The 18,366-nt window shown below is 40.0% G+C and overlaps 1 protein-coding gene across 2 annotated transcripts in view; it reads right to left on the reverse strand.

Moving 5' to 3' along the window:
- Positions 1-7,003: 7,003 nt before the first annotated feature.
- Positions 7,004-18,366, reverse strand: part of LOC139709772 (pantothenate kinase 3-like) — a 28,950-nt gene continuing 17,587 nt past the window's right edge. For both annotated transcript variants that reach the window (XM_071621734.1, XM_071621733.1), the window contains 6 exons: positions 16,625-16,986; positions 11,028-11,278; positions 10,437-10,613; positions 9,355-9,478; positions 8,663-8,788; positions 7,004-7,423 (listed from right to left, as the gene is read on the reverse strand). In XM_071621734.1, the coding sequence (XP_071477835.1) occupies positions 7,181-7,423; positions 8,663-8,788; positions 9,355-9,478; positions 10,437-10,613; positions 11,028-11,278; positions 16,625-16,986 (1,283 nt within the window). In that variant the 3' untranslated portion in view covers positions 7,004-7,180. The remainder of the gene's footprint in view (positions 7,424-8,662; positions 8,789-9,354; positions 9,479-10,436; positions 10,614-11,027; positions 11,279-16,624; positions 16,987-18,366) is intronic.

The following is an 18,366-nucleotide window of genomic DNA, read 5'->3' on the forward strand; positions in this document are numbered from 1 at the left end:
ACGCACGCACGCACGCACACACATGCACACACACACAGAGACTTTCTCCGAGTGTGTCTCTCTCTCCTGTTTTTAGAACAGATCCACCACTGAATATCACTGAATGACATCTGAATAATTACATACATCATTCAACATTTCCACAGATATCGTCCGAATCTTTCAAAAACTCACCTCTTTGCCGTATCTTTCTCTAATCAGACAAAAATGAAGCACTGTCAGTTCAAAAATCTGATGAAATTACATTTCATTATAATACCATTGTACCTATATACATATACATCAATGTTAATTGACAGTTTCACTTTTGGGACTTGCAATGCTAACAATCAAGAATACACATATGATATCATAAGCACCGTACTGTACAAAGTTTGTGCTTCATGTTAACGACATACCATTCAAAATCTCTTGTATAAAAAGAAAAAAAAAAATCCCACCCATAATCTGTGCTCTATCTGAGTGCTGGCCATACACCACACATGTCGTACAAGTAGGTTTGCATAACAAGGAAGCTGTTCAAATGACAGCTACCAATCGCAGTGACGAGCTATCAATTCTGTGTATTGCTAGGCGAACACCATCCTGCCCCTGGTGTATCCATTAGAATACACTGGATTCTTCTTCAGGTTTACAATTTACACGACACGTTTACACTGGCTTGTGTATTGTAAGGCATTATGAGGCACAAGGGGGGGGGGGTTATGATATGTCTGTCCAGTAACTGATACCTTGTACACTATTATATGACACAACTACATTCTCAAATATAGGTCAAGATGACATGAATATCCCTGACATCTACGAGGCAAACCTCCTAGGACTGTTCTGCCCTAATTAACACGATAGATTGTGCTTTGGTTAGGATATCACAAATATAATTTATGCAATTACAACTACTCACTAAGAGTCAATACATCGTTTTAGTATAACTAGTCGGCTATGGGCAGAAAGCACATCCAAAATAAATTATGATTAATAACATTTATGTATGTGGCGACATTTGACAATCAGAACATCTTTACAGACATTGGCTCTTGAAACTAAAATCAGTTATTCCGATTTCATTCTTTTATCAAATAAAAGTATCTTTAGCCATTTGTAACTATTTGATTATGAACAGCAACAATGCAACAAAACATTAATTGTGTGTGTATATATATATATACACACACACATACACATTCTAATTTGCCAACAGAATTAGATTATGCAAATTTTATATGATCAGTAGCATTGTAATATATTTAACAATGATAAGATGCAGCACTACCATTGTCTGGTTATCTGAAATTTTAATCAGAGATTGGTCTTCACAGAACATGTAAACTGTAAAGCAACTTAGATATATACATGCGTCTTTATCAGCACAAAGTGCTTTGAGTGGCATTTAATCCCCATATTTTGTCTTCTTGATGAAAGAAAGGTCTCTTTTATTCTCCACCAGCACACCATACAAATGGTGAATGGTCACGAGTGCTATTGTACGAGATTTCGCACGAGGTGAAAGATTGAGGCGCTCTATTCAACAAGGCGAAGTCAAGTTGAATAGTGCACCTCATCTTACACCGAGTGCAATATCTTGTTCCACTGCATGATTGCTTCATACAACACCTTGGACGAGAACAGACGTGGTTCCACACAGATTTTTGAATCTAGCACAGAAATGGCAACCATTGTGATGATGGTGAATGAGTAGCTGCACAGTCACAGTCAGCCGTCAAGTGTATGTACACATGTACATGCGCAAAACTGATCGGTTGAAGATGTTTACAAAAATGAGTGAGAGCCGTGCAATGGTAAACATGCCTTATCCATTTTTGCTCAAACAAAACTGCACGGCTCAAACAAGACAGCCACAGCAAGTGATGGTACTTTTATTTCAATGTCATGTGACGGGCAATCGACCAAACGAATAGCTACATCCTTTTTAGGTATTATGTAATTATCATTCCATCTCACACATGTGGCAAGGACAGTACTCTTAGACAGTTTGAATTACATTCACAAGGAAAGGACTACCAGTTATATACAAACCTATCAGAGGCCAACACTCACACTTATTTGCTTATCTTCCAAGGAACGCTTCAAACTGAAATATCAACTTTGATTTCAGAACTGAAGTAACAAGAGAGTTGTGGAAAAAAGTCTTTGTTTTTTTCATTGCTACAAGAAAATACTTGTACTGGTCATCTACATGTATGCTAGAGTTATAGATTTCATTTCAATAGCAAAACTTCATTAAATCATACAAAGTAATATGAGAAGTAATAACGACTAAGTCTTAGTACATAATTCAATTGTAAAATACAACATGGATGGATGACCCTGCTCATCACTAAATAAGGAGTATAAAAACAAAAATGAGTCTTATCTGCTTCAATGAAGCACTACTACAAATATTCCAACAATATACACATAGATCTCTTCAGTCTTGTTCAAACACCCACTGTTAGAAATAGTACACACACAAATTGGGTTCCTGGGAATAGCATGGATACTGCGAGCAGCTTTTTCCAATTCTGCAGTACGACGATAAATGTCTCTAAGTAGGCAGTCTCCATTGCTTACCTGTCAAGGGGAAATCGGGCAATATACTTGCACAAATGTATGACAAAAACATAAATATTGCTATCAAATATAGAGCTTATATATACATAAAAACCATTCACAATCCCTGTGAAAGGTACATTTCTGGTCATAAATGGGCTGGCTGTCTCCCCTACTATATAGTCATATTTTGCTTTCTCCTATCTTTCTCCAGCCAAAGAGTCTATGGTACAACTTCCATCCACTGTTTGCTTTGTCACAACTGCTCTGTGGGGGGACCGAAAATACTCATTAACTTGGAATGGGCAAGTTTGGTACACAGTATTGATTAGCCATGACTGATTACGGGATTTCACATTTTGGGGCATGTTTTTGGAGTGAAGGCTCACTCCGAAAGATGCTGCACAATCTACAACAGTCAGAACAATTTGTGCGTGTAAGTACATGAATGGCAAATTTTGATCCCGGTATTGCACTATATGTTCTTGGGCCAATGCAGGTACAATTGTATTAATGAACAACGACAGTATATGTGTGCTCAAACATTTTGGAGTTATTTTGCACTTTTTGATGGCGACATGTAAAACCTCTAAATTTCCTGCTAGTGCAGCTTGGGGAGGCTATATGTTTTCCTAGTCGATGCTTGCAGCACTACAAATACACAAAATACCAACAGAGAGCTTCTCAGTTTTTGGTCAATCCTAGACTATCTACTGACTCAGTGTAAAAGATAACTTTGGAACGGGTACTGATTTGTGGCAGAATGTCCTCACTTGTATCTTTGAGATGGTTAATATCATGGGTGATAAATTCTTCCTTTGTATATCCTGATTTATATCCTCTATAAACCACTCTATTTACAGATAGCTAACTTGATTGAACAATGGATGGCTATAAGTGCAATATTTATTGCCACAGCTGCCTGACATATGGCATATACGTAAATGATGAGTGCAATATAATCCCTTTGAGGGCACTATTTTCTGGTGTCCCAGAAAATTTGATAGTCATCAAAAAATCTGATTGTTAGTTTTTACCGCATTGTCTGTATTGCTCTAATTGAAACTGGGAAAAAGTACAATAAAGTGAAAAATATAGGACTCCAATATGCACCAGGCGACATGCCCCCCCCCCCCCCCCAAAAAAAAAGAGGAATAACCGTACAATCAGGTTTTTTTTCTCTCTTTTTTTTACGGCCACTCAACATCTACAAGATGCTTTGAGGCATTGCTGAAGCCTGTTCCACAAAAACACAACTTGTCACATTTTTGCTGTCACACTGTTTACAGCTCTACATGAGATCTTGTGTGTGTGTTACTACTGCAATCCTATTTTTTTAGTCAAAAATGTAGACTGACACATACATGACTGGAGGATAGTGAACATTATAAGCCCATGCTTTCTAGAAATCCTGTATGTTTACTGCTACCATTAACATAAAACAAAAAAATGTGTAATAACACCATCCTTTTCTATCTGTGTACACGCTTAATATATATTTTTTTAAAATTAGTAATATATTTATGGATTTAAATGTTACAATCTACACAGTACAAATCAATACCAAATCCCTTCTAAGGTTAAAAACAACATAAACAACACATAAAAAACATAATTGACATGAAAAAAAAAGTCACGACTTGCCTAACGAGCTTTCTAAGAAGGGCATATCTATTTCCATATGTGTTTTCTTCCAATAAAATCTGTCAAAGGCTACATTACACCATAAGTTCATAATCATACCTGATATCTCTTCCTCTTCTTCTGTGTCCTAATCACATATAAAGCAACAAAGTGTGTATCGTCATCACGGTCTTGTTCACATCACAATTACAGGAACTGAGAAGACAGAGTAACGTAAAACTGGGATAACCTAATCTTCAAAAAAGACAGCTCCATGCAAACAAAGAAAAATAAAAGTAGTATGAATATGGTGACAGCAAGAATAAATAAATAAAATGACCTCAAATAGGGTATCATTAAGGATAGGAAAGAGATTCTTGCACTTTTGGTAGTGAGGAAGCTTAACGAGAGTTTAAAAAAGAATACAGTCTTCATTTTGTGTTTCAGGAGACATGGTCTTAACTTTCTTCCCACTATACAGTACCAAAATGTGATGTCACAGCCATTCATCACCACAGAAACTGGTTCTAAATAGCATCAGCTGGCCCGGTCTGTGAACACTACTGTTGCTAACCATGCTCACACTGGGATCCAACCCAAGCTATACCAAAAGACTGTGACATCATCACTTCAGTACTCTATAGAAAGGAAAACAATTGACACAAATGGCCACCAACATGTTCGATGACAAACGTAAGATTTGCCAATTCAATATTTCAGCTTTTCAGAATGCTGAGAGTCTCCCTGTCTTAGAGTATACTCCTAAAAAGGAGGAGGCCAAACTTTTCCAGAACTCTGAATGAAAATCATGATGAAACAAAACTGTGGCTACCGTCAAAATTAGCAATATGAAATACACAGAGGAAAAACAGTGCTGACAAGGACATCAATGGGTATTCCCCATGATAACTACTATCTTTCCCAACTTATTTTTGTAACAATACAAGAAAACATCAAATAACATCCCATTCAAGAAGAAGAAGAAGAAGAAGAAAAAAAAAACCCAATGTGTATTATATTAAACATTTACAAGATTATCTTTTTTTCTGCTTTGATGGCCTCTACTTCAAGAAGAAAAAAAAACTACAGGCAATGCCGGCATTACTTGGTCTAGGCCCTACTGAAAAGATCATGAAGACATACAGCTAAAGTGACATCTTAAACATGAGTCAAACAAATCCATACTTGCTTAAACTTTGAGTGATGACAACCAAACCACATGAAGGAGGCAGCAATGACAGTTGTGGCATAAGCCATGCCAAATACCAATACTAGACACATGGGTAGATGTATGCGTCTAGCTGTGCGGTACAATGCATTGGTCCTATCTCATGACATGCACACAAAGAAAAGATAGATGTTACCTCATAGCTTGACACAAACAGTTGACTGCATACTGAAGGAAAATAGATTTGTCCCAAATCATCGTATAAACCTTCCCTCTCCCCCACCCCCCTCCCCTTCCCTGATTGACCTCGCATCATACACCTGAGTTGGTCCTTCACATCTTGTGCAGTAGATAACATGGTGATGGTCAAGGACACCTCAAATGGTCAGTTTGACTTCAATGACCTTAATCAATGATGACCACTGCAGAAACGAACCCCTGAGTCTAAGATCACTTTATGCCCGTGGAATGACGACAGAATAAATCCTCCAAACACCACATTGCCTATTCTGCTAAAATTGTGCAAATCCGACGACGCTGCATAATCATTTATACCACTAGAAAGTTGTCAAAAGCGAGTGCTTCTCCAGAAAAAAAAAAGGGGGGGGAAACAGTTACTTTCTTAAGGTGGAAGAGCTGTACACTCAAACACTGCACCATATCTTCATCAGGTACTTATTCCTCCTAAATCTAAACAAAGAAAGAAAGAAATACACTCTTGGGTAGTAAATGTATTAAGTATCCTGCACTTGTCACTATGGCAACGAGAAAGTGTGAGCACCACTAGCTTTCTCCACCTTGCTACCATTTATGGGTGATAGCCTCAAGAAAGTATTGGCGAGAACAATCCCACAGGCGTTGGGGATGAAACAAATCAAGCGATTGATGCTATTTAATAGAGGAAGTGTCCCTTTTAAGTGCCGCTATACATCCAGTCTACTTTAGCTAACTAGTGCTTGGAAGACGGAACTGCAGGAATTGCACACAGCGGCTTGCGTGAAAGTCTATGCCACGTTCAAGATGAATTTTAAGTAGAGTTTAGAGCTACTGGCAGCATCTCCTCAGCTAGCTAAGGAAATACGTGGTTGCCACGAATGACACTCTTGGATGGAAACCCGTGTGAATTTTCATAAATCCACAACCCTCCCCACCTGATTTGATGCAATCATTGCCATTCTATTCATCTCTTTCTTACTTGATTCATTACAATCAACTTGAGCATGGTGCGGAACGCACTTTAAGCACCGACTAACACGTTTGACAAAGTGACTTGAAATGCGCTAGATGATATAGCATGGCAGATGAAGGGGGAAAAAAAGGCATCCAAAAATAGGATGAAAGGCAGAGGACCACAATGATACAAAGGGAGAGAAGAAATGAAAAGATGTTTGGATTGGTATGAAAGCTTAATAGACATTGAAGGAAGTGGTTCTCTTGAATGGTAATTCTCTTTAACGTTAATCATACCTTTCCAGTGTCATAAAAATAGACCCAAGCATTCACTGTGTCAAAACATGGGTAATATTCAATAATTGCATAATCTTTTGACACTCACCCACTTGACATGCCCTGCATTTTTGACTCGTCATCTCTTGCCAGACCAGTACCACCTCGACCCCACTACCCACCCTTATTTCCCCCACTTCATTCCCTACCCACATGAATCTTTCTGTGAAAATCTACGACAACTACCAGTAGCCCCGGGGTTCATCGATGAAAAATGAGTGAATGGCCCACAGTTATCTCCGATGACATCTTGACCGGAGGGGCCACGGATGCAGCATTGGCAGGATTCCTGATAGAAGGATGGATGACAGGTGCCACTACGGAGGGGGCAGGTCAAAGCGAGAGGTCCTCCCCCGAGCTGCTCTCTATGAGACTGCCCATGCTATCATTTGCACGTTGCCCCTTGCTGCCCGGGGACGTAGATGAGCTTGTGGAAGAGGTGGTGGCAGTGTTGGCCGGCGAGTGCGTCGGGACTCTCTTTGGCGTGCTCTGCTTTCGCTCCATGTCGGGACTGGGGCTCCTGTCTCCGACGTAGCCGATGTTCTCCAGGAACGCACCGACTGCTCCAAAGTATCCCTAGACACAAACACAAGACATCACCACCACAGAGAACGTATAATTAAATCTGTCTCCACATCCATGATGCAAAACAAGGAGGGGGCAAACTGAAAGGCATTGAGCATTTGTGAAGCAGAACCACACCATCTATGACGTGTGGTTGTAATGACATTTGTGGCACCACAACAAAGCATCACTGGAGAAATGAAAAAAAAACTTACTACATCAATCTCTCCTACACATAAAAGAAATACAAACACGTCAAACAACATAACAAATCTAATGTGACAACATACTGCAAAAGCGGATATTTTCGGTCAAGTAATTTTCTTGGGCTTGGCTGGGTGAGATGAGTTTTGCATGTTTTTAATTCCGTGGATGAAGACAAAAATATTTGCATTCTTTCATTTTGTCACTAGTTTCTGGTTGTGCGAAACGCATGAAAATTTCCACTTTAACAGTATTCTGAGGATACGGGTATATCAGCATTTCCTTAACTCCACTGGATCCACTTTCAGGACTTCAGAGGCAGCCACAGCAGAATATAACATGATGAATAACTGGTGCGCTCCCCCTTCCCCCATCAAAACATCCATAGATTTATCAGGCAGAGTTTGTTCTAGACACTGTCAAAAAAATGTCTGGGTGTGGTCAATAAATGTCTGGGTGTGTCCCAATAGCCTGTTACTGCCTACATACCGCATGTCCCCCAAAAAAATTACAACGGGACCCTCCGCAATGGTAACTTTAAAAATAGTGAATCAATCCAAATACAATTTCAGGGTGTGAAACTATAACTTATTACTCACATCTTACTGAAAGCCCCATCCAATTTCCTTCAGTGGTCAAAGAGAAATGAGGAGTTTTGTAGAGCATGCCAGGAATCCCTTCCCCCCAAATTCTGTCCATTGTGTTCACACATTATGCAATTCTAAGAGCATCCAAGTACTAAATTTGGAAGAATCAGACCCCTGACATGCTTTATAAAGATCCACATTTCTCTGTGACGACTCAACCAAACTGAATGGAGTTTTCTGCAAAATATAGCTAAGATGTTATATTTTAAGACCCTGAAGTAGCATTCATTCAGTTTAATCATATTGGAAGTTTTCAATGCAAAAATCCGGTTGTAATTTTTTGGGGGGGACATACGGTATTGTAATACCCCACATGTACAGTGCATGGCACACCCAGCTCCGAAAAGCAGTGGGCTACCATGGGGCTCAAGAGGTGAAAGTGAAAGGGAATGCTACTTACCTCATGCTGAAGGAAGAGGGCTTTCATTGTTCCTTTGGACCAGTACTGCATGGCATACGCCAGCATCTTCTGAGCAATGGAGTTAGTCCTGAGGAAATTTCCTGCAAACACTATCCTCTCTATGCCCTGCAAATCACACAAATAGAAAACATGCATGAAAGGTTTAAACATCTTATACTGCATTACAGTATTACAGTGTGTTACTGCGTTCAGCACAGACTCTGTAAAACAGGATAGCGTGAATTCGCTTTTCAATGTTTTGTTCAGTCGCGTGTTTGAAAGCAGCAGGTCAAGAAATGGAACCTTGTATCCGATCAAATTGGTTATGTTTTTCTTTATCATGATGCACCGAAAATATCCTCATTATAACCGAACTCGTTATAACCGATTCGTTCTGCCATATGTTTACACGCAAAGGAAAACTGGACCGACTCGATCACCTCGTTATAAGCGGTCCCTCTTTATAACCGAACTCGTTTTAACGGGGTTTCACTGTACAGAGAAACATGCACAGTCCACACACAATCCTATAGATATGGGGTGCATCTGTGTTTGCTGTTCCTTTTCTGTGTACCCTGAAAGACTGATGGAATACAGCCATCCATTGTGTTGTATTCCATGAAGTAGCCTGTGTAAAGATGCACACACACACATCAGACAGACTTTCTAAATGAACTCGATAACGGTCTAACCTCTCTCATGGCAGCCATCATGGCTATGGAGCCAATGTTGTTTGTGATGGTCACAAGAGTTGCCCGTGCTAGGTCACACTTGCTGGCTTCCTCCCTCTTTTCCTTGATGTGCATGTTGCCAAAGCTGGAGAAAGAAACAAGGAAGATATAGTACAGGAAAAAAACATACACATATTTCTTTCTTAACTACCATTTTTACCTAATGATGTATCGATATTTACAATACGTTCATAAAATGTGGTTTTGGCAGACAACACATTTTATACCTGTTAACACACACCAAGTAGTGAGAAAGAAAAAAAGAAAGAAAAAAGATTGCGGAAACTGAAAGGCATAATTGCAGCTTTCTGCCTTTGATCAATTTCAAGTCATAGATCAATAACAAAATTCCCTCCATAAAATCTCAGGTAAACCTGACAACATTGTACATGTACCTCATTACTTTCAATCAACTTGCGTACTAATGTATGAGTAAATGCGTTGTTGCTACTTCTAGAACCACATGGAAGCACCCATTGATAATTGCACACTGCAAGATTCTCAACTTTCAAACAAATCACACAGAAAATTTTCAGTACTTCTGTAACTACTTGGGAGCATCTTGATGTCATTTTGTCTAGCTTCTGTAGTTCCACTGCTTATGGTCCTGATTCACAGGCTGTGAAATCATTATCTTTAAGACCAAATTACAACTGCCTTTGTCCATATCCCTCAACCTCCTGTCTGCTAACCTCTACATTGCATATATTACACCAAACAACAAACTGGTGCACATCAACAGACAAAAACATTTCACGGCAAGACACAATAGTCATTTTGGTTGAATAATACGGAAATTTCAGATTCTGACAATTATTACATTAAATCTTAGAACACATCTTTTTCATTTCCAAACATAGAAATTCTCAATATGGATGAGGAGGAAATATACTATTTGATAGCCCTGTGAACTACATGGATATATCTCAGCGTTACATATGTCTAAGGGTAATTGATATTGTGTGTGTGTGGGGGGGGGGGGGGGGGGGAGAGATAAATAAAGAATAAAAAGAGTAAAATAAGGCAAAATCAACTGCCCTAACCTGCTGGCAATTGTGGAACCAGGCAGACCAAAGAGGGCGTAGTCCCCACCATAGATGTCCCTGACCAGTTTGTCCGCCTTAGTGTTGTCGCCCTTGGACGCCATGTCCAAGGCTTCTTCAAAGGTTTCACAGCCGGTCAGTAGGCAGCACAGGCCAAGGAATGTCCCTCCACCAAGACTGAAGGGGACAAAGGAAACCATGAATCATTACACTGGCATCTCTCGACTTCAATAAAGACAGATCAAATCTATACTTGATTATTATCTCTCATTTCTGGATCCCATACCCATGCAATGGTAGATGAATGTATTTTCATGTTCAAATCTGTATTTGAAATAAACAAATAATTCCTGTGGCCTTCAGTCACCAATCTACCTGTTCCTGACAACTGTACTTTATACTTGTTCATTAATAAATTCAGTAAAGATGCACAGAATATTCAGCAGTGCAACACACTAGATACCAATGGGTAGCATTCTCTGTTACCTTTTACTGCTTTTCATATCAAGAACACAAATGCAATCTCACTTCTTTGGCATAAAGACATACAGTGCGTTTTCTCGCCCCAGAGTTGATCTACCACCCACATACCTTGTCCCAGTGACTCTGTGGAAATCGTTGTGTGATCGTACGGCTAGCATGCTGACACCAGAGCCGACGTTGACCACGAGGTAGGGGTAAGGGTCCTTGAAGTCAAAAGGCAGCTTCTCGCTGGCCTCATTGTCCAGGGGATCTGGCTTGTTCCAGTAGTAACACTCGTTGGGTAGCAGCCTGTCCACAAAGTGAATCCCTCGTATAAGACACTTGAACTCGTCTGCTTTGACGAGCTGCATGTTCACAGTCTGAAAACAAGAATGGGGGAAAATACAACACTATGATGTGACATCACATTCCTGCTCCTACTAGATCTATTCTCATCCTTCTCATTCCACTTCTAATTGTCTCTTAGAGCTCAATGACACTTTGACCCCTACAAAGACATCAGAAGCCAACAACAAGTTGTGTCATTCATTTGTCAAATCAAAATTTTGGTGAGAGTGTCATTTATACACTGCTACCTCCAGAATTATGGACCACCTTCTTATAAACAACAGGCAACACAAACAGCCCCCTCCCCCCACCCCCCAAGAAAAAAAAAAAGAAAGGAAGAAACACTGGATTTTAACACAATCTTTGAAAACTTTTTTTTTTCAGGAAAATCAAGGCTCCCTAAATCCAAAAGAGGGAAAGTATATTCATTACCACATGCCAGCCATCACCTAATATGTGCTATGAAAAAGTAAGACTTTAAATGAGAGGATTAACATTCAAGAGATCTCTGAGTTTCTGACCTACTAGTAATTCTCAACATTGCATGCATGAACTCAAAAGGTTTACAGTGTCAGTGAAATCTGCCAGAATTAGCTTCACACAGTCTGCTGTTTCATTTCACAGACTTCCCTTGGTCGGGGCACCAGGGGAACCAGGAATGGCCTCAACAGGCCAACAGGAGGCATTAGGACACCATTAATTCGATTACAAAGTGATCTACCTGTTCCTCACATGCCTCTAATTACCAGATGTCTTTCTGAGATCTGGCCTCACAAATATACAGATCCTGTGAGAAGGAAACGTATCGCTGTTGGGGCGACAAAACCTCGTATCTCAAACATGTCAAATGTGCAGGAGAGAATGAAAAAACATGGCAGCAAAAGCACTACAACAAATGGGATTGCGTTTCCTTTGGCATGCCATGATGGCTTCGATTTGGAGGTAAGACAGCTAGGGTTTGGAGAGGACATCACTTGACTGATAATCTGACAATTAATCAAAAAGAGCGATTTTCACCAAAATTTGAAATACAAGCTTCTGTCACCGCATTGATACCCAGATGCGTAAGGCTTGTTACATAGTCATGAACTAAACCCTTGTTCAAAACATTAAATGTAATGTACAACAAAAGGGACAGCTCTGTCAATTTTCTTGAGTTGAGAAACTAGAGTGCAGCTACCATTGACCTTCCAGAAATAAAAGGCCAGCATGTGATATACAGCCACTGACTCACTCCTCACAATTACAGAAGTGACAAAACACATATGTTCACAATAATGCACTCACTAAAAATGTAATCACACTGCTAAAATGTTATAAGATCTTTTTATTGGTTAGCTAGTGAATTTTGGAGTATAAACATTTGTTGCTCAATTTTCACAGTGCACACATGATCTTGCTCCCATCTATATCATTTTTTTTTTTGGTATTAAAATGTCATCTGGATCAATCTCTTCGATGTTTGAGCACAGGTTTGCTTGAATTAACAAAGAGCAAAGCTTTGCGGAGAGATGGTTGCAGCCTTTGCCCATGCAGAATGACTGACTTGAACTTGAAGTGGATTTCTGCAAAAGTGTGTCACTTTCTTGTATCATCCTCTTGTGTCAGCAGAAATATGACACTTTTTGGAAAAACACAATATACACCCAATACGGATTAATACAATGAACCCCTGCAATGAACCACGTCAGAATGTTGAACATGAAGTGGTTGACACGACAAAAAGGCACTCATCACATCATGCTCTCATCTCATTATCTTTTTTCCACTCTGCTTATCAATGTTTGCAAGGGATACATACTCGGTATCATGAGAAGCAAAGTTTCAACACAAGATATGCAGCAAGATTTAAAAAAGAAAGAAAGAAAGAAATCAGACTGTGATGAGTGGTAATGTTGTCTACACTGACACAACACTTCTCTTTCTGCCCTTTATCAGAGAGAAGTGCTCAAACAGTGACACACATTTGCCTGAACCCTTCGGAAAGCCGGGAACAATCACGCAGCCTTGTAAAAAGCTTAATGCACAGAGATCACACCAAACAAACGCAATGCCAGCTTCCATTCAAACAATTGTTTGTACATGCATAGAGCATGACATGTCTGCATGGCTCTGTTATTGGTTCGCATTAACTGAAGGTCTCTGTCAGCCTGCCCACAATGCAAACAATTAAAAAAAAATACTGCACCCCTCCAGGGGTGTTTCTCAACCATGACAGCGGAACATGATTTCACACATTTCTTTTTAACTCTGTTGCTCTTAAACGGTCACCTACAGTGTATAGGCATGCACCTCTCATGGTATCCAACTGCCAAATTCACTCACCAGATTTCCTTAACGAGATTATGAAAACTGAAGCAACCACACACACACACACACACACACACACACACAAATAAAATACAGACGACAACACCCAACACCAGGAGCCAATCAGATCCACATACATTGTACATGTATCTTTAATCACATCAGTTAGAGGCCTACCCAAGTTTGATTTTGTTGTTTCATTAGATCTGGTGGACATAAATTTTCTCCCATGGTACTGCCAACAATTTATTGGACACCATTACATGCCACCACTGTTCACTGGACAAAATGCCATGTGAATAAAAAAGGCCCGTTGAACCCACAAATGTAAAAATGCCCACAAATGTAAAAGTACATCGCCCACAAATGTAGAAAATCGACCACAAATGTAAAAATTTAACATTGCCCACAAATGTAGAAAACGCCCACTAATGTAGAAATGATTTCAAATGTCGCCCACAAATGTAAAAACGACAAGTACTCATAGTATGTCGATATAAGTAGACTCACTTCTCTAGGACAGCAGTGCACTTCTTGTAAAATAATGTGTACGTGTACGGAGACGAGTGCATGTGTGTGTGTGTGTGGGTATAATAGTAGCAGTGGAGAGTTCGGAGGGGGAGATGTGTGTGCGTGTGTCTGTCTATGCGTTACCGTGTGCTTAGTCTGGTTTCCGGACCCTTTGCCAACTGGACTCCGCGGCGACAAAGTCGCCGCCTTTGCCGAAAAACGACAAAATCAACTTAAACTATACTAGTTTTTGACGTTGAGGGCGTCAATATCATAAATAGCGAAATAGTATGGGTAGCTACGGTGTGCTACGTATCACACCTTTCCAGCGGGCAGCTGCGCCTCCGGGCAAGTTATGCGGGCTTGTTGCGAATACGAGCAGTACAATTTCTGCGGGTGCTGGACATGAAAGATGTTAAAGAGTTCCGTACTTGCATGCATTTTACCTGCTAGACGCGTGCCACTTACCTGCTATTTGCATGCCGACCTACCATGGAGTATCGTTGCATGTACTACAGTGATAACATGCTTGTCTTCTGTCTGTTTGTTTGTGTGTGTGTGTGTGTGTGTGTGTGTGTGTATGTTTTCCTGCAAGTTTCTGTTTCTGGGCGGCGGGTGAGGACTGACTTATCGCAAAGGAATCCCTCTGAAGTAATTTGAAATGGCAGAAAATCATACAGAATGTCTATAGGCCTATACTCTCAACTAACCAGCAGAGAGGCAGTAACTGACCCTCAACATGCACGCAGATGACCAGCGACACTGGCAAATCAGACTAAGTCTGACTTGCGTGCGCATCTCCGGATACTAGTGCGGGTATACCACTGCGGGGAGCTCCGGAGGGGAAAAAAAACAATCCCCGCAAGTCAACCCGCTTCCCCAGACACGAAATGTGACAAGGCCTTAGTTTTAGAGCTCCAGTCCCCGTACTGTATGTCGCTCATAACTGAAAACAGATCGGCTTCGACAGGTCACAGTACACGGAATACATGCAATTAAGCAGCGCGCGTCTAGTTAGCAGGTAAAATGCACGAAAAAGGGTCTACATAAACGCCCACTCAGTAAAAATACGTCAACCACAAATGTAAAAACTTTTTACATTTGTGGTTGATGTTTGAATTTTTACTATATTAGTGGGCGTTTTTTACATTTGTGGGCGCTGTCGTTTTTACATTTGTGGTTGAAATTATTTACATTTGTGGGCGGTGTTTTTTACATTTGTGGGCGATGTATTTTTACATTTGTAGGCGTTTTTACATTTGTGGGCGTTTTTACATTTGTGGGTTCAACAAGGCTCCAAAATGTGGATGCATTCCTTTTCCAATTGCAGAGCAACAACTGAACGTTTAAACTGCCACACATTGCTCACACTCCTGCTGTGTACTAAAGTGTGACCATTCAAACAAAGTTCTGCGTTTAATTCCCCAGATATTGTCAAGTGAGCCCTGACCTACTTGTATACACCCTGTACATCTATTGTATTTAGCTGATGTACACAGTCAAGCCAAACTCTGCTCTACAATACAGCACAAAGCATCATGCAGGGCAAGTGCTGAGCTATGAATGGTAAGTTTGCCATGTCTGAATATTTCCTAAAACTTGTTCAAAAGCTGAAAAAGTAAGCTTTGTCTCTGGTACCATCACAAGTCCCCTCTCTCTCCCACTTTTAAACTTTCTTTTGAGTAAAGTGAGACCACCCTGAGAACAACTCTCGAGAAACAAGTTTTTTTGAAGAACACTCCCATTTCCCTGAAGATGATTCTTTTTCAAGTTTGGTTGGAATCTCCCCATGGATCAAAAAGATGAAAATAACCCATCATTTTTCTAGGAATGCGCAAACAGGGCGTGACAAAAGAAAATCGTGGGACTACAAAGGCTCCAAGAAGGTCAATATTTCTGTAAATTTACATTACAAATATCATTATTTTCTTCCTGCAAGAGAGGACAAGGAAAGGCTCACTCACACAGGACCCATGATGTGGAAGAGTTCTACTTTGCATGGCGCTCAACAAAGAGGAAATAAAAAATAACCTACTAGTCACTCCACTCATGACAAACTTTGATGACTTTACTCCAAACAGATGACCACCCTTGAAAAACAATCTTGACCTTAATGGCTTTTAATACCAGGGTCCCCCGTCTTATCAAAAGATATAGTCGATTGTAAATTTCCTTACCACACAGGCAGCCACAGACTTATGATAGAAATCAACTATATAATCAATCATAACTCTTAATAAATAGCGCCTAAAATGACACAGGTCTTTGACAATTGTACCTACCTGTAGTTGGAATCAAATGTAAGAAATCTACTTCCCATAAATTCCATGATACATTTTTTCAAAAAACCATGAGATTTGTTCTTTGAAACATACCGGTACCTGGATCCTGAAAGTGAAAAGCTGAAATACATAATTTACTTTCCTAATGCATGATGGCAAGCTCTGGATGCTGGAGGGCCAATATTTTTGAAGTGACAAGCACATAGATATATATAAAACAAAACAAAACATACAAACTGGAACAACAACTACAACAGAAATCAATTCATGCATTACCTCAAGAATGTCATGTTCAAATTTGTAAGCTCCGCCTCCAGTAGCATGGAGTCTATTGGAAACACTGGAAAGATTCTTGTCTTGGACCAACTCTAGGAACTGAGACATGTTGTAGGTTGGAAAGCGTATGAAGTGTATCGTCCCGCTGTGCCCCAAAACCTTCACGTTTTCAATCTGGAGGTGAGCATCGCGGACGCCCGTCTCGCCATAGGCCACGGTGGATGTGAGGTAGCGTTGGATTTTCTCAAGAGTACCAGGCTCTACGCTGGCGTCCTTTGTGTCTGCATTTTCGATGTCTGTAGGCTCAAAGTAGACCAGCTTCACTAATGTTCCGCCAATGTCAACACCGCACCATGGCATGGCTGTTAGTAAAAAGCACAAGAAAGATGAACTATAACTAAGCAGAACCCAAAAACAAGTTTTTTTTTTCTTTTTTTAATATAGCAATGTTCCTAGTTTTTTTCTATAAAAGAAAGTAATGTCAAGAGGTAGTTTTGTTTTGTTGGATTGTTTTTATTTTTACTCAGCCCAACAAAATAGTACAGTGAGATCTGTGATGCCAGAGGCCAAAGGGATATGAAAAGAAGTTTTGAGGAATAGCCAGCACGTGGGCATAGCATTCTTTTCATGATTTATTTGTTTGCACACCACAGAAATTTAGCGATTGTGTCATGCACCGGATGGTTCACATTGTGGGCATTCTCATAAGCTTTTACTCCGAGGACACTAACCACTGAGAGAACTCTAGTAAACAAATACTGTACACAGTTCTCACAAATCACATCATTGTAAAATTGCCTAGCACTTTGAGAGAGAAATGTATCCTAACAATGGACAATTAAACATTAAAGCAAAGTCAGACAAATCAATTTATGGATCAGTTAAGAGCTACACACTTTGCCATCTTACAGGTATACAGTCCTCAACTATGGGGTATAGTCGTTTGAGCCATAGAAGCTATCCTACTTGGTTACTAATATTCTTCTACACATTACAAAGAAACTACACCTGCAGTGTATACATTGACATTTGTGAACAAGTCTAACAAAAAAAATGCAGCACAAATCCATATTATTGGTGACTGTGGAAAATACTGTGTGCATCAAGTATATTGTCCATGTTCTAAAACATGTTAAAGGTGCAGTTAGAGCAAGCCACTCCACAAAGGAACAACTGCAATATTTAGGGGCCTCTCATGGTATTTACAGGAATGTGAGGATGTTATTTGATAACAGAGAAAGAAGCCATAATTGTAAATTAAATCAAGAGTTTTTCAATTGTTGAAAAATGACATGCACACAAAATGAAAAATCATACACAGCTGCATATAAGATGTCCTACTCTGGTAGGTGAGTGCACAAAAAGAGTACTGCTTGATATCACGTAAATATCGGTTTTACTACATATCACCAAAGGAGGTACTGGGTGTGCTCCAGATCATAGAACTCAGCTGCCACATGCTAGAGTACTTAGCAGCACTGTCAACTCCTTCTGACCCTTGCATTAAAAAGAGGAATTTATGCCCCTGACCTGTCTACTAGGTCCATGTCCTGACCAGGTGCTGGTGATCCAGTCACTACAGGCTTGAGTAGCAGATAAATTAGTATTCACCCTTGTGTACAGAAGGAACTGGGTTGTAGCTTGATTAGACACTAGTTTCATGTAGGCCCCTATATAAAGCTGTTTTCATACATCTATCTAAGCAAACTAGAATTGTGTTTCTTTCATTGTACACATTTCTC

Source organism: Diadema antillarum, unplaced genomic scaffold, assembly GCF_040938485.1.
Source record: "Diadema antillarum isolate AM-2024a unplaced genomic scaffold, OU_Dant_1.0 seq00001469_RagTag, whole genome shotgun sequence".
In the NCBI taxonomy this organism is placed as follows: domain Eukaryota; kingdom Metazoa; phylum Echinodermata; class Echinoidea; order Diadematoida; family Diadematidae; genus Diadema; species Diadema antillarum.